This window comes from Diorhabda carinulata, chromosome 5, assembly GCF_026250575.1.
Source record: "Diorhabda carinulata isolate Delta chromosome 5, icDioCari1.1, whole genome shotgun sequence".
Lineage (NCBI taxonomy): Eukaryota > Metazoa > Arthropoda > Insecta > Coleoptera > Chrysomelidae > Diorhabda > Diorhabda carinulata.
The window spans coordinates 2,141,291-2,158,887 of record NC_079464.1 but is presented as its reverse complement, the minus strand read 5'-3'; the positions used below and the strand labels follow the sequence as shown (position 1 = coordinate 2,158,887).

The following is a 17,597-nucleotide window of genomic DNA, read 5'->3' as shown; positions in this document are numbered from 1 at the left end:
AGAAAAATTGTAAATTGGGACGTTCTCGATGATCAGATATTTACCCACCACAGGTTCATCACCTTTGACATTAAAAATAGAACAACTAAAATAAATAGAAATAAAAATAAGAAATAAAAGAAAAAATTATAAGGGAAAATAAAAATAATAGTAACAGGCAAATGCCATATTGGTGGAACGATGAGATAGAAAAACTCCGAGAGGATTGCCTCCTTACCCGGAGGACATACACAAGAAGCGGGGGCGAAGGAAGTTACCAAGATATTTACAAACAGAAAAAAAAAGTACTGGGCAAGTTAATAAAAAACGAAAATAGGAAAAGATGGCGGGCCATATGTGAGGATCTAGAAAAGGACATATGGGGCGACGCATATAAAATCACAATGAAAGCATTGAAGGCCGTCGCCCCATACAACTTAAACGAAGAGCAGCAGCCCTGCTCTTTCCTAAAAAAAAGAGAAGAAAACTTCTCTAGGGAGGGCAGCATCGACGCGGCTCTACCAAAATTCACGACGGAAGAGATCCTGACCGCTGCCGAAGATATCAAGCAGGGTAAAGCCCCCGGCCCTGATGACCTGCCACCAGAGGCAATTAAAACCCTGATCACAACGAGGCCTGAAACTGTTACATCCGTCTTTAACGAACTACTGTGTAGTCAAGAGTTCCCCAGAGAATTAAAAATAGGAAATTTGGTATTGTTATTAAAGCCTGGGAAACCCCCCGATTCGCCGGCCTCATATATTACGAAATCCTAATTAAAAAACGAATAGAAAAATTCCTGGAGAGCAAAGCAGCTCTATCGGATCAGCAGTACGGCTTCCGCAAGGGTTGATCAGCAGTGGACGCCGCAAAGTGGGTACACGATGCGGCGAAAGCTTCAAGAAGATGGGTAGCCCTCGTTATGATAGACATCAAAAACGCATTTAATTCAGCTAACTGGGGCCTCATAATACAAAAATTAAATGAAATGGAGGCCCCAGGGTATTTAGTAAATATTTTAAAGGACTACCTAACCGAAAGGAGAATATGCGTATCGAGAAGGCAGGAAATTAAATTGACCGCCGGAGTACCTCAAGGGTCGGTGTTAGGACCGACCCTTTGGAACATATTATATGACGGGGTACTCCGATTAGAACTGGAGGGCGGCACCAGATCGACCGCATACGCTGACGACCTACCGATATTAGCGGAAAGCGATATGAATTGGGGCATCGTAGATATAATAAAAGAAAACATGATAAGAATTAAAAGCTGGATAGAGCAGATGGACCTACAAATAGCAGTAGAGAAGACGGAAATAATAGTGCTAAGAGGTCCAAGAACAGTCCGGTATCAAATCCAATTTGATCTCGGAGGGCACTTTGTAATTTCACAGTAAACATTAAAGTACTTGGGCGTAACCTTTGATAATAGACAGACCTTCTCGAAACACGTGGAGGCAGCGGTGCGAAAAGCCGAGGAAAGGACTTCCGCCCTACAGAAGATAGCAAAAGGAGGAGGGTTCTACTTGAAGTAATTCAATCCACCCTCCTATACGGGCCATGAAGATTGAAAAATATAAAAACTTATACACCTCGGCACAGAGGATACCGCTGCTTCGGGTCTGCAGCGCATATAGAACTGTTTCAGCAATAGCGCTGCAGACGATCGCGGGAGCGATCCCATTCCACATATTAGTGGAGGAGAGGGTCAGAATCTACAGGAGAATCCAAGCTGACAAAGAAAACATTGAAAGAATAAGAAAGGAAGAAAGGAAAGTCAGCTTGGACAAATGACAGCGAGAGTGGAGGGTGCCAAAGCCGAGTGAACGATGACGATAATCCCAGATGTGACGGAGTGGTACAAATGCGCACACCGCAGAACAAACTATTTCTTCGCCCAATTTCTAACGGAGCATGGGTCGTTCAGGAAATATACATATGGAATAAAAAAAACAAGAGATGACCTATGCCCCACCTGCGGTGTGACGGAGGACCCCCGTCACGTGGTGATGGATTGTCGAGTCCACAGGCAAAAACAAAAGACAATAAAAAAATATTAGGAGAAGGCACCCTGGATTGTAGAAATATGATGATCGCTGCCATTAAGGATAAGAAGGTTTACGACCAGATAATAAATATTGTTACGGGAATTATAAAGGCCAAAGAAGAAGATAGAAAGCGTGACGGTTTTTAATGTGTTGTGTAGGTAGAATTGTGGCGTCTTAATTTATTATTTTAACTATTTTATCTTTACAAGTTTTTTAAATTTGTATATATGTTACCGGCAATGTGTATAATCCGGTATTGTATACAATACCTAGGCAATGTATAGAATACCTAAAAAGGGGCAGGTAAAGTATGAAATAAAATTTATTTTACACTTTACCTAGGTATTCTATACAATGCCAAACTTGCAGCAGGTAATGTAACACTCGAACGCAATTGTGGTTATTACAAACAAATAAGTACGGTAAGCTTCATAGAACCCTGACACCGTTCCTAGAGGCGCCATTTCAAGCATTAATGGAAGTGAATCGTTTTAGCATGACCGTTCACTCGCGAGTGTACGCCGCACGCAGGTATCCTTTGCAAATAAAATTAAATCCTTTGACAAGAGACGGCACGGCGCCAAGGCGGCGCGATCAAAGTAAGTTCGTTTAGATAATGTCGGTACACCCGAACGCAATTGTGTTTAATAAAACAAAATACGAATAAAAATTATCGGGACACACAAGCTAGGTGCAAAGATAATTTTAATCAAAAATATGCGAAAGTAGGTAAATTCAAAGTAAAATTACACCACAATTCTTCATCACTCGAACTGTCAGAGTTACTACCACCCGTATTTTTAATAAGAGAGCCATTATCACGCTCTGAATCCAAAACAAAATATTTAGGAACTTATTTTCTTCTGTAATTGCGTGAACTACGTATACTTATGTTCCACATAAATGTGGAATTACCTTTTTTATTAATACTTTCTTTTAGTTTGACTTACGGCTGGAGCGTCTGTAGGTTGCTACGGAGGTAAGTACATAGGTGTAATTTATCCAGAATCTTATCAAATGTCGGATTTTTTGAGGATAAATTCAATTCGTAGTACAACAGTTCACAAACACAATCTTTCACTACGGAGGCGCTTCGATATAAAACTGTCAATTTCACTTTCGGGTGTACGCCGCACGCGGTAGCCTTTGTAAATAAAATTAAATCCTTTGACAAGAGGCAGCGCGGGCGCGGCGGGCGGGCGGCCGGTCAGGTCAAAGGAGCCGCCGCTTGAGAAAAAGGATACCGCGAGCGGGCGGCCTTTCAGGTCAAAGGAGCCGCCGCCACCGCTTGAGAAAAAGGATGCCGCGACACTATTTAAGCAAACAGCCGCATTTCTCCATTTCATTTCGCGACGTGCGATGATACTGTTAACACGTGTATTGAGCTATTTGCGTCATAGTTATTATTTTTGCTAATTTTCGTCAGGTAGGAAAGTAATTTAATTTATTAAAAAATGGCGGCCGAACAACGAATAGCTGAGATGAAAGAAAGATTTTATTCACAATTACAAATAAAAACAGAAGCAGCAAATACAAAAAATCGCACGTTTATTGAAAAAAAATCGCTATGAACAATTGATAGAAGAAACAAAAAATGCAAAAACGGCTGAGAAAAAGGCTTCTCGGGATTACTGGTTATTGAAGCATTATGATGTTATAACTGTTGGTCAGAAAGATAAGTTGATTTTTCCTGTGGATGCTACTACAAATAACAATATTATGTACTACGTTGCTGATACCGAATTATTTCAAATACTTCACGACGCACATCAAAGTATCGGCCATGGAGGACAAGACAGAATGCTGAAGGAGCTTTCTTCAAGATATAAGAATATAACTCGCCACGATGTTGAACTATTTTTGTAACTTTGCGAACCCTGCCAGCAAAAACAAAAAGGAATAAAAAAAGGGATTGTCGTGAAGCCCATACTTTCAACAGAATTTAATTCTCGCTGTGAAGTAGATTTGATAGACTATCAATCTCATCCAGATTGGGATTATAAATTCATAATGGTTTATCAGGATCATCTCACAAAGTTTGTCATATTAAGAGCCCTGAAAACAAAACGCGCTGAGGAAGTAGCGTACAATTTACTGGATATTTTTACACTGATTGGTGCACCAGCCATCTTATAATCGGACAACGGTCGAGAATTCGCAAACCGAGTGGTCAGTAATCTTAAAATATACTGGCCGAACTTAAAAATTGTGCATGGCAAGCCTAGACATTCCCAAAGTCAAGGGAGTGTCGAATGAGCTAACCAGGACATTGAAAACATGCTTACAACTTGGATGCAAGATAACGATAGCGAACGTTGGAGTGATGGGGGGAGTGATAGGGCGTTTCACTCAGGAATCAAAAGAACACCTTATGAAGCTCTTTTTGGGTCGAAAATAAAAGTTGGCATATCTTTGCCTTTTGAGGATACTCACAACCTGGAGAGCGAAGAAGATTTAGAAAAAGTGATGAAGTCATCTTCAGAATCTGTAATAGATGCGGCTGAGACATCAGAAACTGAAACAGCTGACACTCAACCTCTACAGGCACCAGATCAACAAAACGCTGCACTCGATAGTTTTAACATCGGTAAGGAAGCTTCAAATGTCCAAAGTGCGCATGATGAACACATGGCTATCCCAAATACTAAGAATGCTGTTGAGCCTACGAATGTCGAAAATCTTCCTTATGAGGTAAATGATCAAGCGTTACATGATCCGAATTTGGTATCAGTACGAGAGGAGTCATTGAGTTGTGCACTTATATGCTGTGTTTGTTCCGAGGAGACAACAGGTGGTCATTCGTGAAGAATGTGCAATAGGCCTATTCATACTATTTATGCTGCACAGGAAGAAAATATTGCAGAAGGTTTTGGATCCAAAGCTACTGTCCTTTATGCGCAAAAAACGCCTTTTCGATAGAAAACCGCATCAGAGCCAAAGAGAATTTGATAGTACAAGCTCAGAAAATGCTTAAAACTTCTGAAAAAAAATTCCCTCCCGTATCGTTGGGTACCACTGTACGCATTCCTGTTCCAGAAGTCGATATAGGTCGTGGTGATGCTCGCAATATACTGGCTGTAGTATTACACAAAACTGATGATGATCTATATCAACTAGGCACAAAGCAAGGCGTTGTCAAGACATTGTATTCAAGACAACAGTTCACTGTTTGCCATCAGAAATTACTGCAAGAAGACGTCCCCAATCTGGAAACGACACTCCGTACAGTTGCGACTTTTCAATCTACGGGGACAGGACAGGGCTTTGTGAAATGTAGCTGCAAAAAAACTGTGACTCTAAAAAGTGTTCCTGTGTCAAAAGTAAGGCTCTGTGCTCTTCAAAGTGCCATAATAGTTTGTTGTGTAAGAATAAATAAAACCTACTTTTACTTAAAATTGTGAATGCCTATTAGACCTACTTTTTGTTATAAAGAGAATTGTTTTGTTTGTGAAGTTCAATTACAAAATTACTTATATTATGTTAAAAGATACTTGTAATGTTATGTTACAAACAAGAAGAATTTTAAGTTTCCTGTTATTTTTTTGTGATTTTAAAGTTGATAATAAAGTTTATTTCAAGTAAATACAACATGTTTTATTTATCCGCTATTTGATAAGTTAAGATTTATTGATATTAACCGGCTTACCTAACATTAGTTTAGTCTCAAGATTTATTTATGATATTCATGATATTTCATACATTGCCTGGACGCCCCAGGGATTGTATACATTACCTAGGGATTGTATACAATACCTGAATTATACACATTGCCGGTAACATATATACAAATTAGAGTTAGGGTTTTTTATTTTTTATTTATACAGTTTTTTAAAATTAGATATAGGAAATTTTATTTATACAATTTTTTTAAATTAGATTTAGGATTTTTATTTATACAATTTTTTAAAATTAGATTTAGGATTTTTATTTATATATTTTAAACTATTTTATATTTTATATTATATTTTTTAAATTAACTTAAGACACATTTTATTTATACAATTTTAAATTAGACCTAAGATTTTATTTTTTTTTTTTTTAATTAGATTGAGAAAGAAAAAAAATTTTCTTTTATTTATACACAATTTTAAATTAGAATTAATTAAAAAGAAAAATTCTTTTAGATTCCTAGGTTAGGTTTTTACAAATTTTAAGATAGGTTAAGTTTTAACTATATACATGATTTTAAAAATAGGATAAGTTAGCCTAAGTTTTACTTATACAGTTTAGGTAGGTTTTATTTATGGTTATTTACGTGTATGTCCTCTCTTTTTTTATGTGCGTGTGATGTTTTTTAGTGTCTAGTGCATGTGTTATTTATTAGAGGAAGCGAAGAATACGTAGAGCACACGGAGTGAAGAGTACAGCCGGCGCATGTGACGCGATGTTCGCTAAGAACGGTTCCACATGCGTCGGTGGAGAAGAGGGTGGGTTTTTAGCTGGTAGGCGCCCGGTTAACGGGTGAATCCAGCACACCTGGGACACCTTCCCAGAAGTCTTTTGAAGATTTTTCCACCCACAACAAAAAAAAGTAAAGTTAGATTCCACTCCTGAGAGCTGTAAGACCTTGACGTTGGTGGAGTGGCTCAATAACTTCCTCTCTTCTCGGACCGTCTCGACGGACAGGTAGAGGGGAATGAAGCTAAGAAACAGCTCAAAAAACAGGAGTAAACGTGGAGAAAAAATCCGTAATCCTACGTTGTTAGCCACCATGGCTATGGGATGAATGGCTGCGCGGGATGAACGATGCCTCTGGGATACCAGGCGACCTCCCAGAGTACCTTGCCTTAGCGAGGTAAGGGCGCACTGCCTCGCCGGACAGTTATTTCGGCCCCACTCGTGGGATTATTTATGGATAATACAAAAACAAAAAAACGCAGAAGAGGAAGAAATCTTTCGTCGGAGACGGAGTCATCTCTGTCTCATGACAGAAGGAGAAAAGTTCTGAATGATGAGGATTACACGTCGTCTTCTGGTGAAGACGACAAAAAAGCTACTAATGAGGATGTGAAAACTGTCGAGGATGACCTCGCCCGGGAGCTCTTCGAACAGGAGCTGATTCTAAAACACAAGAAAATGAAACAAGTTTTTTTCGATGGTGAAACGTCGACCATGATAGAGGAATATTTAATTGAAGAGGTGCAGGAGTCAAGCGAAGAGTTTGACTTCAGAAAGTCCGACCTATTCTCGATCCTACCCGGGATCGAGAAAAAGGTCACCAAACCTTACTGGTGCCAAAGCACCAGGGCTGAAGAAAAAAAAATTCAAAGAAAATCCTGGAGGGAAGAAAACTCCAGAAATGATGAGACGGCCCCAGAGGCCATTATAGGAAAGCTCAGCGAGGTCGAAGAGATAATCGCGAGTCTAAATATTAATAACGAAGAAATCAAAAGGAGGATGGGGGAAATGGGAACACTAGCAAAAAAATCAAGACTACGGATTATAAAAAAAACACATCCGAGATTAATTTAAGCGGCATAAAATGCCAAGAATGCCAGAAAGAAGCTGAAAAGCTTAAAAAAGCGGAGATTGCCAAAGCAATTAAGGCAGCGCTTGAAAAGGGAGGTTCCTTCAAGGAATTTGAAGGAATTAAAGATAAATTCTGGAAGGACCAGGTGTTCTCCAAAACTAAGATTCTCTCTATGAGGAGCCAGGAGGCACTGGATAGAAAGGACTGTATGGTCCTAATATATCCAAACAGCGATAAAGAGTCGGAAAACATGACTCTCGAAATCAGGGAGATGGCGAAATCCCTAAACCCCGGGGACTTCGAGGTTATTGAGAATTCGGTAACCTCCCTAAAAACCAAAAAAAGCCTGGAGGCACTATGTCGCCAGACTTAAAGGGGAGCCAGGAAAAGACTTTGAAACGATCAACGCCATGGTCGGGGAGAACCTGGGCGAGGACACGAATGTCCTCATTCTCGGTGGGGAGGTAGCTCCCACGAGAAAAATAATAGAATTTACCGGCAAAAGCGGTGGTAATTACAATATGGTGGTACACCCGAGGGCCGCCAGAGGTAGGAGGTCGGAAAAGGGTGAATCCGTCCTGGTCAGGACAGGAGACAGGCTCTTCGCCGAAGTATTAAAAACTATGCAACAGAAAGCTGACGTTGCGAGCCTCAACGTCAACATTAATAATGTCAAAAAAACAAGCGGCGGAGACATTTTCATCCGCCTCAAAGGCAAGGGTCAGGCACAGACCCTAAAAAATGCCATAAAGAATAAAATGGAGGAAGTCAGTGTAACGACCAGGAATAGGGGGACGGTTTTTAGCGTCATTGACCTCGACCCGGCGGTCACCTCAGAGGAGGTGAAGGCTGCGGTCGAGAAGCAGACCGGCCTCGCAGGCCTAGTAGAGATCAAGTTGATAAGAAATACGAAATTCGGAGGGCAGATGTGTCTACTCTCCGTTCCGAATAATAAAGCCGGCAAGCTCAGAGAGCTTGGAACCATTAAAATGGGATGGTCGGCGTGTAGGGCGAGGGAGCGAATAGTCCCTCTGAGATGTTATAAATGTCTGGAATACGGACATAGTCTGACCTCCTGTAAGGGGGAGGACAGAAGCAAACAATGCCTCAATTGTGGTGGGCTCAACCATAGAGCCCAGGAATGTAAGGCCGTGTCGAAGTGCATGGCCTGTAAAGTTGATGGTCATAGGATGGACACCATGAAGTGTCCAGAATACAGAAAATTAGTCCTCGAGAAAAAGGATTAAATAAATAAGGTCTAATTCAATTAAAATGGACAAAAGGTCTTTTTACAACCTCTTTGTCCAGGAGACAGACTTTATAAGAAGGAAATCATCGCTAGTTTTAAAGGTGTCGTCGGTAATTGTTGTTTTTAGGTTCCGGCAATATACACCGGAGGCCTATTTTAGGAAGTTGTCGTTGGTTGAACCTTATACTCTCAACGACAACAGAGGTTTTATTTATTTTTATTATTTATTTATTTATTTATTTTAATTTATATTTTAGACGAGCTAATGCCGATTATTATTATAGAATCCCAACTAGGATACCTACGGTTATTTATAAGATCAATAGTCCAATAAATTTTCCTTATTTCTTTACTACACATATGATAGCCCGGGGTCACGTCTCTTGCTGCACAGCGTGGTGAGAATGTGGGCCTGATACAAGCAAAATGGCTAATGATCAAAAAATGGGCAAAAACCAGATCAACAAGTGAACCTGGGAAGGTCCAAGATGGCGCACGATATCGCCTTCGACGAAGCGAATAAACACCAAATCGATATTATGATAATTTCCGAGCCAAACAAAAACATCGCAAAAAAATGGATGGCTCGTAGATAAGAAAGTAGGCGTGACGATTGCCATTATAAATAAAAACTTAGAAATCGATAAGACGCTTCGAGGTGATAACTGCGTGCAAATAGAAACCAAGGGCACCATTATGACGGTCGTGTATATCTCACCGAATATAAGTGCTAGAGAATACCGAAAGGCCATAGATAAAACATTCGAAACGGCTACTGGTGGAACCCAGAAATAGAAAATGCCAGAAACGAATATAATAGACTAAGACGTAGATACACCCGAGAAAAACTCCCACAACTAAAACAAAAATGGGAAGACGGTATGAAAGAACAAGGCAAACTTCTTAAAAGATTAATTCTGCAGGCCAAAAAGAGATGTTGGGATGACCTCATGGAAGACCTGGAAAACGACATATGGGGTCAGGGTTATAGGATAGTGACGGGTAAGATGGCCAATAAAACACAAGGCCAACTCAGCGCGAAAAAAGATCCTCCGCACCCTATTCCCGACAATAAGAGGGAGAATGATAAACAACGACGACGTCGAACCCGCACTACACGGGGAACCTAAGAGTTTCACCAGCGTCGAGCTCGAAATAGCCATTAAGGATATAAAAAACGGCAAGGCACCAGGACCAGACGGCCTGCCAAACGAAGCTCTAAAAATCGCGGTGAAAACTAAACTGTTGCAAATCCTAAATTATTTAAACGAATTACTGAAACAAACAACAACGGTTTCCCGACTACTGGAAAACAGCTAGTTGTTCTACTTCCGAAATAGGGTAAAGACCCAAACGAGACAGGCAGCTACCGCCCCATATGCCTAATCAACTATTACAAATAGACTGGCTGAGGAGATCGAGAATAAAAACCTCTTATCTCCACCACAAGCATGGCTTCCGACCCAAAAGATCAACGGTGTCGGCAATAAAGGAATTAAAGGAAGTTGTATGCAAAACCAGCCACAAATGGGGTCTATTTGTGGCGGTAGACATAAAGAATGCTTTCAATACCGCGAAATGGCATAGAATAGTCATGGCTTGCAAGGATAACGGAATCAGCCCATACTTAACAAAATACATAAAGAACTATCTGAGCGGCAGGAGGGTGACTTCCGGTATCATTTCACACAAGTGTACGATGGGTGTTCCGCAGGGCTCGGTCCTTGGACCGAACATTATGTACAACGGTATCCTAGAATTGGACTACGGCCCAAAAGATTCCACTATCGCGTACGCTGATGACCTCGTATTCTACATCGTAGGAGACAAAGAAAATGAGGTCAGGAATAGAGCAGAGAATACTGTAGCTCTAGCGGTCCGATGGATCACAACAAACGGACTAAAAATTGCTCCACAAAAAACGGAGATACTGACGGTGAAGGGACCACGGAAAACAAATGGTCATTTCAAAATGGTAGTGGAAAGACAAAGAGTCGTGGCCAAAAAGAAAATAAAATATCTGAGAGTAATAATAACAAAAAACCTCAACTTCCTAGAACATATGAAATACACGGTCGAAAAAGCCGATAAAAAGATCGCACAATTAAGGAGACTGATGCCGAATGTGGGAGGGCCTGGTTATTGCAAGCGCAGGGTTATGTGCCAAGTAATGCACAGCGTCCTCCTGTATGCGGCACCAGCCTGGCGCGAAGCCATGAAGATACAATCATACAAGGAAAGATTAATGGCCGCGCAAAGAAAAGGCTTACTGATGGTCGCCGCTGCCTATAGGACCGTATCGGCCGAGACAGTCCAGGTTATAGCAGGTTTCCCACTGATCGATCTCATGATAACTGAGAGATGCTTTCTATATAACATAGGAGGCAGGTTAGCCGGTAATAGACGAATGGCAAGAGAAAGAACATATAAAAAGTGGCAGGAGAGGTGGGATAGTCTGGAGACGAAGGCCCAGTGAACAAAAACATTGATTAAAGACATAAGAAGCTGGGTCATGTGCAAACACAGAACCACTTCTTACTACATCGCGCAGGTTCTGACGGGACATGGTTCGTTCGGTACCTTCACGAAAAGAATCCGTAAGACCGAGGATGACACATGTAAAACATGTGGGCAAATGGACGACCCGGCCCATGTCCTCTACGAATGTGTGAGATGGGGTGAGGAGAGAACCAGACTAAAAGAACAACTAGGATGTGACTTGCCAACGGCAACCGAGATCATAGGGAAAATGCTCGAGGATAAGGAAACCTGGAACGCGGTAACGACGTACATGACCGTAGTAATGACCAAAAAGGAAAAAGAGGATAGAAACACCCAGGGATAGGAATAGATAAGGAACAGGATTTATAGGGAAGGTGCGCCGATGTAATGACAACTTGTCCTCCCGGCGCACGCAACTCCCAGGGATGCAGAAACAAGGAGGGTGGTTTAGTGGGTGAGAGTCCCAAACAAACTTACAGCATTGCACCCGCCAGCTGTGAGGACAGCATTAGCTTCCACCCTACCTTGGGGCCAAAAAAAGGAAGGTTAGGTTAGGTGAGGTGAGGTTAGGTTAGGTTAGGTAGGTTAGGTTAGGTGCGTTTACTATCGTGTCAACAGTTTCCACATTCTTGAGAAAGTCGGAAATTTAAAATATGACATCTCAAATCTCCATAGGAAGCTGAAAGAATTAACCGGTAACACAAAGAAAAGAATACCATGCATAACAAGGATTAGCCAACAAAGGATCCAGTTAGAAGAAGAACATATAAAAAGGTGTTGGAAAGAATATATTCTACAGCTCTTTCGGGACAGAAGACCACAAGACATTGATCTACCAAGTTCTGACGAATGTCTTGATATTTTAGAATCAGAAGTTAGAAATGCACTAACAAATAGCAAAAATGGAATAGCACCAGGGTTGGAGGGAATACCAATTGAACTATTAGAAGCATTAGATGGATCGAACTTAAAAACTTCACTAAGATACTAAATAAGATCTACGAACAAGGAAATATACCAGAGGAATGGCTGAAATCTGTATTCATACCGATACCGAAAAAGAATAACCCTCAAACATTCGATCAATATAGATAAATTAGCCTGATGCCACATCCTTTGAAAATATTATTAAAAATTATACAAAACAGAATTTATAAGAAATGTGAGCAGCAACTGGATAATACCCAGTTTGGTTTCAGAGGAGGAATAGGAACTCGTGAAGCACTCTTCGCGATGAATGTTCTCCTACAGAAATGCAGTGAATACAATAAAACTACTTACATGTGCTTCATAGATTATCATAAGGCATTTGACAGGGTAAAGCATATTAAACTTATTGAAGAATATCAATCTCGATGCAAAGGATGTAACCTTAATAAAAAAGATATATTGGGATCAGACGGCGGTAGTAAAGATAAATAATTTATTAACAGACGAAATACCAGTTGAGCGACGTGTAAGACAGGGATGTGTGCTGTCGCCAGTCCTGTTTAACTTATATTCTCAAGTTATATTTAAAAAAGCACTATGGGGAAGAACAGAGGGAATGAAGATAGGCGAAGAAGTAATAAATACAATTCGCTTTGCCGATGATACGGTGTTACTGGCTCATAGTCAATTGTGTGAGCTCCTGCTTTCGGCATGCTCTTGATATACCCAAGATAAGTGTAACCTAAGATAATAATTTGCGTATTTCCGCACGCAGCGAAAACAGATAGTATAATATCAAAAAAAGAATTTTGATATATTTTAAAGAATATAGTATGACGAAAGAAGTTATGGACATTTATGCGATCCTAGAAATGGAGAAGATGACACCGGAAGAAAGGGAAGCGGTAAGGCACAAGGAAATCGATGAGGTAATGAAAATTTATTATCTAATTGTCGCTAAGCTAGGTGAGGGGGAGAAATCCATATCAATAGCTAAAGGCAACACTATCATAGACATATCTAAGCTAATCAACAGTTTTCACATTCTTGAGAAAGTCGGATTCAACAAACAACTCTGGTTCCGCTGATAAATACAAAGACCACAGGTGTAAGGGGTGACAGCTAATATTGTAATGCTGGCCCAAATGACAACCTCACCTGCACATGTTACACCCTGCTAATAACAAACGAGGCTCTGTCGACCGAACAATGGCCGGAATAAGCAATTCCTCTCATATCAGCCAACAGCTTTGGGTGGAGGAGCTGGTATGAGATAGGGCACCCATATTGTCCTGGGGCTGAGAAATTGGTTGCAAAGGCGGAGGATCGTAATATTATTATGACAACGTCATATGATGTGGAAAGCCAAGGGATGACTACCGCATTAAAGATCCTTAGGGATATCCCAAGAAAAACCACTATGGAACCACAAAAATGCAGACTGAAGACAACCCATCCAGGTACACGGAAGTCAGGATTCGGCAGGGGAGGGCACGTATATAGAGATGACAAGGCATCCCAGTTAGTCATCAAGAGAAATCCTAGTCAAAAGTTCACTATAAACCGCATTGTTACATGGAACATCAAAACTCTGTATCAAACCGGCAAACTGGAAAACGTTACAAGGGAAATGAGCCGATTGAATTTAGATGTCCTAGGTCTAGCAGAAGTGCGATGGCCAGGGTCTGGCATTTTTTAGCAAGAAAAGACAGCACTCTATCTCTCAGGTACAGAAACGGGACAATACAGGAACGGAGTAGGAATCATTGTCAGAAGAGAAATACAACAGTCAGTTATAAACTTTATCCCATACAATGATAGAATAATGCTAGTACAAATAAAAGCCCATCCCATCAACCTAATACAAATTTACGCTCCAACATCAGACCACAGCGATGAAGAAATAGAAGACTTTTATGCAGATCTAGAAAACTTAACTAGAAACTTGAAAAAACATGAGATAAACATTATAATGGACGATTTCAACGCTAAGGTTGGTAAAAGAAGAGTGCCAGGTGTTGCCGGTGATTTTGGATTGGGGCAACGAAACGAAAGAGGTGATAGACTGATTGAATATTGCCAAGAACATGACTTGATTATAACAAACACCATGTTTAAGTTACATCCAAGGAGACTCTATACGTGGACTGCTCCAGGAGACAGAGAGGGTCAGGTAATAAGAAATCAGATAGACTATATATTAACAAACAGAAGATTCAGAAACGCAACATATGGAGTAAAAACTTATCCAAGTGCAGATGCAGCTACAGATCACAGTATATTAGTAGCTAATCTGAAAGTTAAATTAAGATCACAAAAAAAACAATACAGACCACCGACACTGGACGTAGCTAAGCTGAGAGACCCCCAAATAAAAGACAAATTTAATAGAGTTGGTGAGAAAATTATTAGAGTATGATGTGAACTGGAACGACATGAAAACAAATTTAGTACAAACTGGAACAGAAGTCGTAGGCAAGCAGGAAAATCGAAGGAAGAAAAAATGGATGACTCCCCAAATCTTTACACTTATGGACGAAAAGAGAGAGCTCAATAAGAACCCCGAAAAAACATGAAATCATAAATAAGAAAATAAAGACAGAAATCAACAAAGCAAAAGAAAAATGGATGAAAGATCAGTGTCAGGAAATTGAAGACTTAAATTTAAAACATGACATATCAAATCTCCATAGGAACCTGAAAGAATTAACTGGTAACACAAAGAAAAGAAAACCATGCATGACTAGGATTAGCCAACAAAGGATCCAGTTAGAAGAAGAACATATAAAAAGGTGTTGGAAACAATATATATTCTACAGCTCTTTCGGGACAGAAGACAACAAATAGCAAAAATGGAAAAGCACCAGGGTTGGATGGAATACCAATTGAACTATTAGAAGCATTAGATGGATCGAACTTAAAAAACTTCACTAAGATACTAAATAAGATCTACCAACAAGGAAATATACCAGAGGAATGGCTGAAATCAGTGTTCATACCGATACCCAAAAAGAATAATCCTTCATAAACCTAATTACCAGGCTATGGAATTCCATAATAGGATTTTATTTGGTCTGTAAGTTTATTTTTCAAGTGCGAAGCAAGTGTGCATCGCGCGGCCCCAAAGACAACATTTCCATGCTGGCGTCACGCGATGCATCCGTGTTTCGCAGCGAACAGGAATAGACCTGCAAGACTTAAATGCGTGTTATAAAATTAACGTTGTCTAGTTGCTTAGTTTATCTTGGTCATTCACGAAGATAACTTCAATTGTGTAAAAAAGTAAATAGATAGTGATATTAGTGAGATGGGTGATTATGAGAATGAACAGTTACGTTTACAAGTAATGATGGACGATATTTTATCAGATGAAGAGCCGTTTGAATATTCGTCGGAAAGTTACAAGGCAAGCACAAGTTATTCTGAGTCTTCTGATTCATCTTATTCTCCTGTATAGACAAAAAGACAAAGTGTCAAGAAACATACGTGCTAATCCTGCTGACATACCTAGTACATCGTCCGATCAACTGTCTACCGAAAATGTACCTAACCTCACAGGTGCACTAATTAATGATTGCCTCTTACCTAACCTAACCAGCGCACTAATTCGTGATTGCCTCTATACCCTTTCGTTGTACAAGTTTAAGACCAGAGGCAAATTGGGAAACGTATAGCACGTTTGAGGTAACGCACAGCACGTAATTTTGTAATCTACAAAATTGAATACATTGACGAGCTCACAAAATGACAGAAGAAAAGTTACTAGAGGCGGTAAGGGAATACGGAGAGCTTCACGATACAAAAAATCGAGAATATATAAAGACGAAACTGAATTGTCCACTGTTTATTTCTTCTTCGATAGAATAAATTTATTAGGTGATATAGATATAAATGTTTTGTTCGATTGTCAAATGTCGCGACTGTCAATCAAATCCAAACCCCCACCACTCAGCACGTGTAGCATGTACACGTCTTTCGTGTCAAGCTACCTCACACGTCCTATACGTGTCTCCCAATTAGCGCCTTGCCTAAAAAGGCCCCCAAAAGAAACCGCAGTTTCTATACAAAAAAGAAAAACTGTTCGAGGGAAATTTCTTGTTGACAATGGGAAGCAAATATCATGGTTTGACAGGACACAGATGATTACACGGTCTCAATCGCTGATAACCTCAAAAAACACATCAACCGCTTCTTCAGGTGTAAAAAAACGTTGACCTCCCAATTTATTTTTGATCTGCGAAAATAAGAATAAATCATTGGGTTCCAACTTTTGTTGGATTTGATTCGTCTTGAAAGACTCGTACAATCAATTATTTTTTAGTTTCTGAATCATATGCATAGATCCCTGATTCGATGCTTTTCACGATCCTATAAATATTCATGCAATATTGAATGTATACGAATGGAGTGATGCCATATCTCAAAACTTAAGTAGCAACCCTCGTAATGTTGTTGAGCTAATTTAAAAGAACAAATAAGTGAAATTGCTGTAAAGAGATTGAATAAAAAAATGCAAATCTCCAACTTGTGGGATGCTTTCTAGTCAATTTAAAAACAACTTATAATTGTATGTCTTCAACTGAAATTTCCATGCTCAGATTTAAATTATTAGGAAGCAGGACCTTCGCAAAATATTCTACCGTCTCTATAGCTTGCTCTTAGAATCTGCAGCTGTCGTCCTCTGCCATGTTTATCGTCTTAAACGTGCACTAAATAGCCTTCATAGTCTTCAATACCCAGACAAGATACAAATATTCAAACTTTACAATCAACTTCCAAACTTTCTCGCAGTAAGGAGATCTAATAGAGGAAGAAAAGCACCTAACCTAACCTCAACTCTTTATAAAAGATCTGGAAAATTTGAAGAAGCCAGAGAAAACATCCAATTCTAATGTTCCTGGTCTCAAAAAGAATGCTGAAAATAATCAAAACCAAAAAACAAAATAACAATGACGAAGATGCCATTTTCTTATATTTTAATGACGTAAGCAATTTTTTAGCATCGACAGCTCTGTGACGCCAACACAAGCGTTGGGCTCACAACCAATTGAGATTTCATTTCATGGAAATCAAATCCTATTAATAAGTTTAAAAAAAAACAGTAATTTCTTTAACGCATTTCTCAGGAACAAGTTAAGAATAAAACGATAAACTTATGACACGTAAGAAAATTGTGAGAATTTGAAAGACACGCGAGCTGCATATCAAATATCATTAAGAAAGAGTTTTTAACTAAACGAAACCGAAATATCAGAAATAAAAGGAGATAACATCTGATTTTGAGATTGATACCTCCGAGAAAGTTTCATTCAGAAATATGGTCTCGAAACGTTTCCATATTTAGAACACACTCCAGAAAGACTTTCTGATCATTTAGAAATTGATTAATCTTTGCTTGTTGAATTAGCTTATGTAAT

At 39.7% G+C, this 17,597-nt stretch overlaps 2 protein-coding genes across 2 annotated transcripts; both read left to right on the top strand.

The window, feature by feature from the left end:
* The first annotated feature begins 11,260 nt into the window (after window positions 1–11,260).
* On the top strand, window positions 11,261–11,593 carry LOC130894498 (uncharacterized). Its single transcript, XM_057801380.1, has one exon. The coding sequence runs from the start codon at window positions 11,261–11,263 to the stop codon at window positions 11,591–11,593; it is 333 nt and encodes a 110-aa protein (XP_057657363.1).
* A 2,412-nt stretch (window positions 11,594–14,005) lies between these two features.
* On the top strand, window positions 14,006–15,208 carry LOC130894497 (craniofacial development protein 2-like). The gene is made up of 2 exons (XM_057801379.1): window positions 14,006–14,576; window positions 15,000–15,208. Exons 1-2 carry the CDS (start codon window positions 14,006–14,008, stop codon window positions 15,206–15,208), a joined length of 780 nt encoding a protein of 259 aa, XP_057657362.1.
* Window positions 15,209–17,597: the final 2,389 nt, after the last annotated feature.

What these genes read in the sequence shown, in the direction of transcription:
- LOC130894498 (XM_057801380.1), top strand. Translation starts at nt 11,261, where the DNA reads ATGTGCAAACACAGAACCACTTCTTACTACATCGCGCAGGTTCTGACG.
- LOC130894497 (XM_057801379.1), top strand. Translation starts at nt 14,006, where the DNA reads ATGCTAGTACAAATAAAAGCCCATCCCATCAACCTAATACAAATTTAC. An exon ending in AGACAAATTTAATAGAGTTG is followed by an intron (nt 14,577 to 14,999) that starts GTGAGAAAATTA and finishes TATATTCTACAG; the next exon opens with CTCTTTCGGGACAGAAGACA.